The sequence below is a fragment of the Betta splendens genome, chromosome 9 (genome assembly GCF_900634795.4).
Source record: "Betta splendens chromosome 9, fBetSpl5.4, whole genome shotgun sequence".
Taxonomy (NCBI): domain Eukaryota; kingdom Metazoa; phylum Chordata; class Actinopteri; order Anabantiformes; family Osphronemidae; genus Betta; species Betta splendens.
The window spans coordinates 24,053,026-24,063,459 of record NC_040889.2 but is presented as its reverse complement, the minus strand read 5'-3'; the positions used below and the strand labels follow the sequence as shown (position 1 = coordinate 24,063,459).

Here is a 10,434-nt window from a genome sequence, read left to right as displayed (position 1 = left end):
CCGAGGACAGAAGAGGTTTATCCTACGTCCACCTCCCAAACTCCGCCACTTTCTCCTCCCGTCTCACCGCCCTACAACTGTTCCCTCCGTTCACGCTCAACGCACCTCCTTCCGCTCGACGTGTTTCCCGTTCACCTCGCGTCCCTAACGCGGCAGAGGCAGCGAGCGATTTCCCAGACGAGCCTCGAGGCGCAGGGAAAGTGCCGGATGAGCGCCCGCGACTCCTCTCCGCATTGCCTCGACTGCGACGGGACCGCGAGTCACCTTCACTCCAGCGGCGCGCGGCGGAGACTTCACGCCCAACGCGGCGCGCGGCTAGCGGAGATGTCGCCTCTGACGCAGCGGTGTCGGGTGGGAACGCTCGCGCTCACGGGTATCCTGCAAATGCAACCATTTCTTGTAGTTGCGCGTTTCCATGAAGCACCGACGAGCGCGGGCGATAACGATCTCCTCCTCGGCCGCACAGCCTCCGCGTGGATGAAGCGTAGCGGTTCACAGCCGACACTCTATGCCCCCGGGCGTCCAATAAAACAAAAAGGAACTTGATTCCTCGCTCCGTCGTCGCCGTCGGGCTCCCGGCGCGCGCGTCTCCCAGCGTTTCCTGCCAGTCGGGCGGGCCTATGTCTAACCTTGGAGAGGCAGTAGAAAACGAGCGGTTGCTACAGGCCTGACGTGGCTCTGTGGCTGGAAACACTGCGCACCCAAAGGACGGGAATACTAATAGGGCCCATCAACGCAGCCCCCCCCCGCTGCGTATTAGTCTGCACGGGCTCCAAAATGTGCGAACACGCGCGAGTCGACCCACAATGAAAGTACATGAATGTTCCATTAAACCGAAGCTTTGAGGGAAGCACTGCTCTATTGCACGTCAATAATTGTCTACTGCAGTATGAAAGTTGGCCAAAGCCTCGAAGCAAATAATTAAAAAAAAGTTGGGGTTCTGTTCTGTTTAATTTCTGGGTTCAAGAGTCAGTGGAAAGTCTGGATGGCTTCAAAAAATGTTATATTCTCCATCTCAGGACGCCACACAAATACACAAACACAAACGTATTAGATGTAGAAGATGCTGTCACAAATCTGAAATCGACCAGCAGATCTCATCGTCAACTACCTGCCCTTCACAGCCAGGAAGCAAGCGCTTCCCCTCAACAAATTAAGAGTCCATGTCGGGGTGCGATGAGATGCGATGAGAGCGTCTAAAAGCTCTTTTCAAATCCATCTACCTTCACACATGCAGACACACGTCTAGAACGAAATGGGCACAGAAAGTGGAAATATGAATTTCCATATATAAACGTCTGTCTATTTAGATGTAAATGATTTATTGTGTGCAGGAAGCAGGTGCTTGACTGTGATTGACGTCTTAGGGGAAACATTGCTCTGTCCCTCACTCCATGCTTGAATAAGCCTGAATGCGCAATACTATGCTGCTTTTATGAAGCTGAGGGTTCAAATCCCACCTAGTGCATATTGTTTTAGAGTAAACTCTAAACCACCTCATTAAATCTGAAGGAGATTTCATACAATACTGTGACACTTTTTCCAGTATCTACTGGTTCTGGCGCTCAATGGTTAGAGAGAGAGAGAGTTGAGTTTTGCATTTGGAGTTAGGGGTTCAAATCCCACCTGGTGTAAATGTTTTTAGAGTGATCTGTGTCGCCAACACATGAAATCTGAAGCAGTTTTATTGCAAAATGTCGTGAAACTTTTTAATGTCATACTATACTATGGCACGCTTTTCACCACATACTGTACACTTTTTTTGGTAACATACTATATTTTGAGGGTTTTTTTTAACCACATATAGTACTTCGACAACAACAACACACCGAACACACAAATACAAAAGTAACTGTTTATTATTTTATTTTATTTTACAAATGATTTTATACTTAAAAGAACAAAAAATATCTTACAACCACTTGTTACTAATATTTTCCAATATTTCTCAAATGTACAGAAATAATGTATAAATTGTCAACTTCCCATTAACATAAGCAAATAAAGTATATAATGTATCAAAACTATGCATCATTTAACACGTGCATGAATATGATGAAAAAGGACTTTCAAATCACTTGAACGCATTAGTTGTTTTTAAATAATGTATATTTAGCTGAAAATGACGTGCAATAATTCAAAGGCTTTACGCTGATTCAACTGTTGAACTCGAAGGTGCGGTATCATCCTAACTATTGTTGCATCGTTGCATGTCTATCATGTGTTTTTATTCACATGCTTGCACTCTGTGTAAACTCGTGTCCTATAAGTTAATCCTATTCATCCTACGTAAAAACAAGCATGTTACACAACTTCTCTAGGCTGAAAAACCACAAGTGGCAAATAGATGTTCTAATGGTATAAAAACTCACGAAAGAGCAAATCTTCAATTCAGTTAATCTTCTTCCCTGTTGTTAAAATGAAGGGAAGAAGAGGTAGCAAAGGAAACAGAATAAGAAGAAGCCTATGACCCAGTTCACGGAGTAGATGTAGATAACGATCATGTCCAGGTCGAAGCGCCAGCCTTGGGATCGATCCTCGAAGTCCAGCGCGTCCACGCGGTAGCGTCCTCCGCGGGGGATCTGGCGTCGAGCCACGGGACTGGACGGCCTCTGGAAGCCTGCTTCATCAAAAGGTCACAGGGAGAGTAACGGCTGATTTCATTGTTTGAGCGTCGGCTCCTGCAAGAGAGAGGGAGAGAGAGAGAAAAACCTGCCTCCAAAGATACGGAAGAGCTTCCTGCAGCTCGGCAGAGGCCACTTCGCACAACTGGCTTTCTGAAAGTTCTGCTTCCGAGTGAGGTATTCCTTTGGGAAGAAGGTCCTGGCCGTTTGGCTCAGCTCTGTAAGCGAGAGAAGAACCTGTCAGCGGCCAAATCACCCCAAGCACAACAGCACAAAAAGCAGGCAGATACAGGAAAACAGAGTTCATCCAAGCTTGTGTGGTAGATCTCAGCTCTTAATCCCACAATGTTTGTACCATAGTGTGATAAAACAGTGAAACCCGACTTGTCATTTGCATCCAATTGATGTGGTTTTCGTTGGGCTTTGCCTTTTAGGTGACTCATCTGGTCGGGGCTGAACAAAGGGTTTCGTCCACTCCCTGTGGGACGTCTGCAGCTGGGTCCTCTCAATACGCTGTGTAGCACCCAATACACATGCTGAATATAATACGTTCTGTGTATTCATCACTGTTACTGCTCTCACTTAATCCAACCTAGGCTAACAGAGGCCATGCGTCCAACGAGCCGCTCGCTGTCCAACCTTTCTGGAAGAAGACGTGCGTGATGACCGTCCTGCAGAGGGGGCAGGGGGTGTTGGTGGGGCAGTTCTTGGCCAGCGTCCTCAGACACGGCTCGCAGAAGACGTGGCTGCAGGGGTGACACATGTAGGGGCTGAAGTACACGTCCAGACACACTGCGCAGACGTAGCCGTCACGGTCCCTCGGGTCCTCGTCGTCCTCGCTGCCGCTGCTGGACGGGTTCCCCGTGGAGCTCTGCTCGAGGACAGGCATGAGAGGAGACGAGAACACAGTTGACTTCACGCTTGGAGCAGGTTGGAATGGAACAAGGGCCATGAACAGTCTGCCAAGCCCAGCTCTGCAGGGTCGTGTCTGCATGGATTCAGCCTCTCACCGTGCAGAATAACGTACAGCATGTATAAATGTACTGTTGTGACCCTTTCGAGTCTCACTTTGAATTACTTTCCCCTTCTTATACCCAATTTGAAAAGCGTAAATGCTTTTGACACCACACTAATAATACGTGTGAGTACACGAGGGTGTCAGGTGTGAGTTCAGTCACCAAAGCATTTATGTATCTAAGATTAGCATAAAGTCGTTTGACCTTTACCTCACTGGTGTTATTAGCATTGTTCTATGAAACAAGCACACATCTGTATGCAGATGGACTTTTCTTATTTATGCTTTTATTTCATACATCCACGCCCCCCCCCCCGTGCCTCATCTTCAGACCTGTGGGAATGGTGTCTGACGTTCCAGCTCTGGAAAAGCCCAGGGGTGCTCCAGCAGTAATTACCACCCTCTGGTGCGGGGGGAACCTGGAGGACCTCCCTGTGGCCACGGTTTGGCCTCCCAAGGTGTGTCATTAACACCGAGAGCACAGCTCACCAGCGGTGGCGGGGACTGAGCCCGTCCCCTGGCAGCGTCTAAATGCTGGTACACAAATAAACAGGACGATACCTATTCCACATGACAACCGGGCGGAAACAGTCGCTTACGTTGACTAAGAACAGCATAACAGCATGTTGCTCAGTGTTTAACGGCATCGGGGCCGTGGTGTCTCCAACAGACGGCGAGTCTCACTGTGTGGACTGAGCTGAGGGAAGACCCTGGGTTGGGCCTGATGGTGATAAATGACCCGGCTAGCTCACAGAATCCATACAGCCCCAGAGGAATAGCTCATTATATAAATATGGTTTTGCATTTCCTCTCTGGAAGTTAAATGGAAGATCAATTCCAATCTCCAGTATGTACAGTATGGTAAGCATGGAGCAGAGGCTAAGAGGCCATTAGCTTAGCATTAGCTAGCCTAGTGTCCAGCGACGCTAGTTCTGTCCTACACATTACAATACTTTTTATAAGGGAAAAACAAGGAGATCGTGAAGAGTGTTTACACACCGACTCCAACAAACAATGCGACAATCAGCAGATCGCAGACTTAGGAAACGGACGTTTCTCCTTTTCTAGGCAACTAATTCTATCGCGCAGCAGTCAGAAACGTCTGAAGCCCCCGACATGACTGCAGATCCGCCGCAGCCAATCAAAGCGGGAATCAGCTCCTTTGTGCGCGAGCTTTTTGAAGGGCTCTCCGCCCAAGCCTCATCACGCAGCTAATTCAAATGTAACCCCACTTTCAGCCACGCAGACAATGGCTATTCAGATGAGCCGGGTGCTGGTAGGGCCGGCGAGAGTCAGAGTCTAGATTAAACCAACACTCGCACAAACGTGTTCCCACACACCGTCAGAGAAAGGGCCATAAATAAATACAGGGAAGGAGACAATGCAGCCCAGGTTTGTGTTTTGTACCCGACACATGCAGCTTAACTGTTTGCATGAGAATTTCATATTAAACGCATTTCTGTGGACCTTTTACATAATTAAAGTGCTGATTATAAATCACAGTGTTGCTTCAGAAACTTTTGATGATTCATTAAAAGTTCAAACATTGCTAAAATATTGAAACTCTACATGACTCAGACTAGTCCTGTCATATTGGAGGCTCTCATTATTTACCTGTCTGCTCTCCTGCTGGCTTTGTCTCCACCTCTCCCTCCTTCTCTGCCTCCTCCTGAGGCACCGCGTCCTGTTCCTCTCTCTTTTACTGGTCCTTCTCTCTCCAAAGGGACTAGCAGGAGGCACCAGTGCCAGGGTCACGCCTCGACCCATCACCTCCAGGAGGCCCCTGCCTCCTTCCTCTTCCTCCTCCCCCGCGCCCTGGTCTTCCTCCTCCTCCTCCTCCTCCTCTTCATCTCCCAGCCCTGAGCTCGTGACAGTCGTGATGCGTGTCTGTGACGATTGCCCAGCTGCCGCCTCTCTTCTCACATTCGCCCAGAACAGATCCGGGTCCCTTGGTGAACTGCGGGAGCTGCGGTGGTGGTCAGCCGTCCTGGGTGAAGCTCTTTGGGACGGCCTGGGACCTAAGTGACTTCCAGACATGCCGCTCGATCCTTCCCCGGCTTCCAACCCCCTTGGCTGGACCCCAGACACACTTCCAGCCCTTTGTTCCTCCTGTCTGCCTTGTGCCGCGTCCTCGCGTGTCTCTCTGCCGCAGGTCTTCCTGTGTGGCGTCCTCTCAGGCCAGGCGGGTTTCCCCACGCTGCTCGGCCTCCCCTCCGGATTTGTGCCTCCCACACCTCCCACACCAGGGCTCACCGCCTTGAAGCAAGGGGCGTGAGCGCCACTCCCCCCACCGGCGTCCTCGGGTCCACAGTTTCCAGCTCTGCTCGGGCGACTCTCGCCGGAGGCCCCGGCGCGGGAGCTCATGCCGGCGGCTTCCCGATCTCCCCCAGACGATGCAGCTTCTGCCTGCTAGCGCGGACGTTTCCTTCTCATGCTTTCCCCCCGTCTTGTTCCTACATCCCACCTCTGGATAGAAGAGCTGAAGCGACTGTTCCAGAGCAGAGGAGGTGAGCGCCTGAGCTCTCTGGCCTGAACTGTCCCGTTCCTATAAGCCCGCTGGGACATTCCACACTGTTGACAGTCCCTGTGGTGAGCCCCCAAACAATAGGTGCACTACTCGCGGCCTCACCATTGTCCGTGGTGACCTATAGAAAACACGGCGCTGTGCCACCGCCACACACACAAAAATAAGGTGAAAAAGCTAGAGCCACTGATTTTTTCTCACGTCGACTACGGTGGCGTCAGCTTTTTTCTCACCTGCAGGCTTCAGTTCACGTCTATGCGCGGACACGGATGTAATGTTAATGGCTCATCATATCATGTTGTTTCTAAAGACGGGCTAAAGGAGCGCCGGCTTGCTGTGGAGTAAAAAAGCCGTGAGCAGTATTGACTCGTTGCTCACCGACCCCGGAGGTGCTCCAGCGAGGGCCTTCACGCATCAGGTCCCACCTCGTAAATAACCAGCCGGCCCACGGCCCCGCGCTAAGCCGCAGAGGCCTTAGATGAATTCTACAGAGCGGAAGCAGCAGGACAGGCCAGCTCTAACTCAGATTTGTTCAGCCCTAAGTGTTTAATTAGGCTTAATAAGACTGTTAGTGGGTGGCACGGTGGTGCGGTGGGTAGCACCGTCGCCTCACAGCAAGAAGGTTCTGGGTTCGATTCCCGGAGGCGGACCTCGTGCCTTTCTGTGTGGAGTTTGCACGTTCTCCCCGTGTTTGCGTGGGTTCTCTCCGGGTTCTCCGGCTTCCTCCCACAGTCCAAAGACGTGCATTAGGTTGATTGGCCTCTCTCCATTGCCCGTAGGTGTGAGTGTGTGAGTGAATGGTTGTCTGTCTATGTGTTGCCCTCCGATGGACTGGCGACCCGTCCAGGGTGTACCCTGCCTCTCGCCCGTAGCCAGCTGGGAAAGGCTCCAGCACCCCCGTGACCCCGCACTAGGGAGTAAGCGGTTAAGAAAATGGATGGATGGAAGACTGTTAGTGGCAGCAGAAAAATGACTATTCGCCTCACTACATTAATTCCTACATTGCTTTAAATGGAGCCAGTCTAACTTACAGCCTTGCTGGAACTGGTGCCATGTTTCTTTAATGCAGCAGTGATTTACTGACACAATTAAATAAAATTAGGGATGATGGACCAAGGACATAGAGATTCAGTCTGTAGACCTATCAAACATTTTAGACACTGACTCTGTGATGTAAGGCATCACTATTACATTCAGCTTTCATATTATATCGCTCCAGCGCTGTTAACGGAGCTCAGGGTTGGTGCGTATTCTGTGTGCGGTGATGGGGAGAGGTGGCACAGAAGCAAAGAAGCTGCCACTCACCCCCTGTGCTTTGGTCTAAAGCCACAGGACCGGTGGAGCAGACGGTGCAGTACCCAGGACGGACAGCAGATGTCAGCAGCTCTCCTCTCTGTATTGTCGTGGCGCTGTCCCACGTCCTGAAAAATACCCTTTGATCTCAGCGACGTGAATTTCCTACCTTTTCCTACCTCGACATTAAAACGCCGTATTGTAATGTCACAAACTCTACCTATGCTGCCTTCCTGCCTCCTCGTTTGGTTTGTTTACCCGATGAAAACCATCTGTTTCAAATAAGTTGTTGTGGAAGTGTTGAACGATTTGGATGGAGGCTCCATAAATATTCCCACCTCGCTGAGTCCGCGTGCTATCGAGCTATTTTTGTAATAGTTTCGTGTTATCTCTGCCTGGCACCCACTAAAATAGATTCTGAGCCAAAATAAAACGCACAAAATTCAGCCGCTGAGTGCGTCCGACGCGTGGAATAAAGAGGAGCTCAGAGGAACGGAGGTGTGCGTCCCGTTTGTCTGGCTGCAGACGAGCAAATGGGAACGCGAAGGAGCAGAGGCGCACAACTCCGGGGCGACCTCCGCGCGGTCTGACGTACCCGAAGCTTCTGCTATAAATTAATTCACGGCGTCACCGAGCTCAGATGATTCGCAGTGCCAGTGAGCGCACCCGGCTGTCAACACGCGCGCGGCTACAACGCACACACGTCTGCGTCATGCGTCCTGGCGGGGACGGCTCGGCAGCTCCCGTGGACCCCGGGAGGACGCACAGCAGAGGCGCTCTGAGGGGCTGAGCGCGTCCTCGTCCGCCCGGCTGCGTCCGCCTCGCTCCCCTGGAAAAGTTGCGCTCCGAGCGCGCCCGCATCATGGATTTTCTAACAAGCACCAACGACAGCAACGCCACAGGCGGCTACCGCGGCGGCGTGGACGTGGTAACGGACTGGGGCGCAGGTGAGAATGGCACCGAGTCTGGATCGCTGCCAGACCTGAAGCTGAGCTACCAGATCATCACCTCTCTGCTCCTGGGGGCCCTTATCCTCTGCTCCGTGTTCGGCAATGCGTGCGTCGTGGCAGCCATCGCCCTGGAGAGATCTCTCCAGAACGTGGCCAACTATCTGATCGGATCTCTGGCCGTGACAGACCTCATGGTATCGGTACTGGTTCTGCCAATGGCAGCCCTCTATCAGGTATTAAACAAGTGGACACTGGGACAGGAGATATGTGATTTATTCATCTCTCTGGATGTACTGTGCTGTACATCGTCTATCCTACACCTGTGCGCAATTGCCTTGGACAGATACTGGGCCATAACAGACCCCATTGACTATGTAAATAAACGGACGCCGAGGAGAGCTGCGCTCTTGATAAGCGTGACTTGGCTAATTGGTTTCTCCATCTCTATCCCGCCTATGTTAGGTTGGAGAAGCGCAGAGGACAGGGCGAACCCCGACGCGTGCATCATCAGCCAGGACCCGGGCTACACCATCTACTCCACATTCGGAGCGTTCTACATCCCACTCATCCTCATGCTGGTCCTGTACGGGCGAATATTCAGGGCCGCTCGCTTTCGCATCCGAAAGACGGTCAAAAAAACCGAGACGGCCAAAGTGTCGGACAAGTGCCTGAGCGTGTCTCCAGCCTTCTTCCACAGGAAAACCAACGGCCAGTCGAAGCCCGGCTCCCCGTGCGTAAACGGCGCCGCGAGGCACGGCGAGGAGGGCGAGTCGCTGGAGATCATAGAAGTCACCAGCAACTCCAAGACGCACCTGCCTCTGCCCAACACCCCGCAGTCGTCGTCGCAGGGCTACGAGAGCATGAACGAGAGGAACTCGGGCGCGAAGAGGAAGATCGCGCTGGCGAGAGAGCGCAAAACGGTGAAGACGCTGGGCATCATCATGGGGACGTTCATCTTCTGCTGGCTGCCCTTCTTCATCGTGGCGCTGGTTCTGCCCTTCTGCGCCGAGAGCTGCTACATGCCCGACTGGCTGGGCGCCGTCATTAACTGGCTGGGCTACTCCAACTCCCTCCTCAACCCCATCATCTACGCCTACTTCAACAAGGACTTCCAAAGTGCTTTTAAGAAGATTATCAAATGCAAATTTCACAGACCGTGACCACGCGGGCGAGCGCGCGCGTTCACGTCAAAGTGGAGTAAGTCAAAGGACTACGGAACCGCAAAAAAGCAGACCTTCATTCAGGGACGTCTCCTTCCGGGGTGTGTCTAAGGAACGTGTAAAGAAAAAATCAGGGGTGATTGGCAGTTGATGAAACGAGACAAGGCGGAAACTCTCGCTCTTAATGTACAAGCTCATGTCTAGTCAGTGTTGTAGCTACAGTATATAGCCTATAAGCGACGGCAGCCATCTTTGTATTGCCATGCAACGACGTGTCGTGCTTATTCCATGCGTTGTGTCCTGAGACGCGCGGGGGGTTTCCATCACACACACACACGCACGCACACGCAACGAGCTTTGCAGCATTGAAACAATAAGATTCAAAGTTTGTCATTAAGTGATATGAGTAATTTGTTATTCAAAAAAATAAAAATAAAAGTGAATGAGCCAAGAAGCGATGCTGTACGAGTCTGTTGTGAGAGATGTGTGTTCACCTGGGCCCTGCCCCTTCATATGTCTTCATGTAGGTCAATTAACTGGGTTCTAGCCGTAAACAACTCATCGGCTGGCTGAGACGGGCCGCGCTGACCAAGCTGTTCTCCAGGTCTATCTATCAAATTCATCTGGTGGCAGAAAGCAGGAGGAGATTGCATTTTTTCCACTCTCTCACTTCACACCCGCTCCTATCACATCTGTTCGTGACCCCCAAATTGCCCCGTCTTTACTCCTCGTGTGTGTGTGTGTGTGTGTGTGTGTGTGTGTGTGTGTGTGTGTGTGTGTGTGTGTGTGTGTGAATGGGCGAAAAAAAAAAAATCAAGACAGAACATCAAACATGTTCTTCTCTGTGTTACATACCTGACGATTCTCC

At 51.3% G+C, this 10,434-nt stretch overlaps 3 protein-coding genes across 5 annotated transcripts in view; 1 reads left to right on the top strand and 2 right to left on the bottom strand.

The window, feature by feature from the left end:
* rgs7bpa (regulator of G protein signaling 7 binding protein a) overlaps positions 1-727 on the bottom strand; it is a 5,177-nt gene extending 4,450 nt beyond the window's left edge. The window contains exon 1 of one of the 2 annotated variants that reach the window (XM_029162794.3): positions 1-727. This exon is cut by the window's left edge and continues 176 nt beyond it. The gene's annotated coding sequence lies outside the window, so the exon portion shown is untranslated. The other variant, XM_055511834.1, reaches the window with a different exon arrangement.
* Positions 728-2,178: 1,451 nt separating this feature from the next.
* On the bottom strand, positions 2,179-6,726 carry rnf180a (ring finger protein 180a). Of its 2 annotated transcripts, XM_055511833.1 has the most exons (5): positions 6,397-6,726; positions 5,254-6,301; positions 3,264-3,495; positions 2,717-2,842; positions 2,179-2,623 (listed from the first exon to the last, which is right to left on the bottom strand). In XM_055511833.1, exons 2-5 carry the CDS (start codon positions 6,001-6,003, stop codon positions 2,415-2,417), a joined length of 1,317 nt encoding a protein of 438 aa, XP_055367808.1. In that variant the 5' UTR covers positions 6,004-6,301; positions 6,397-6,726; the 3' UTR covers positions 2,179-2,414. The 2 variants fall into 2 exon arrangements, with proteins under 2 accessions (XP_055367808.1, XP_029018623.1); XM_029162790.3 differs by having other exon boundaries at positions 2,179-2,620; positions 5,254-6,725.
* A 1,017-nt stretch (positions 6,727-7,743) lies between these two features.
* htr1aa (5-hydroxytryptamine (serotonin) receptor 1A a) lies at positions 7,744-10,020 on the top strand. The gene has a single exon (XM_029162793.3). The coding sequence runs from the start codon at positions 8,319-8,321 to the stop codon at positions 9,564-9,566; it is 1,248 nt and encodes a 415-aa protein (XP_029018626.1). The 5' UTR covers positions 7,744-8,318; the 3' UTR covers positions 9,567-10,020.
* Positions 10,021-10,434: the final 414 nt, after the last annotated feature.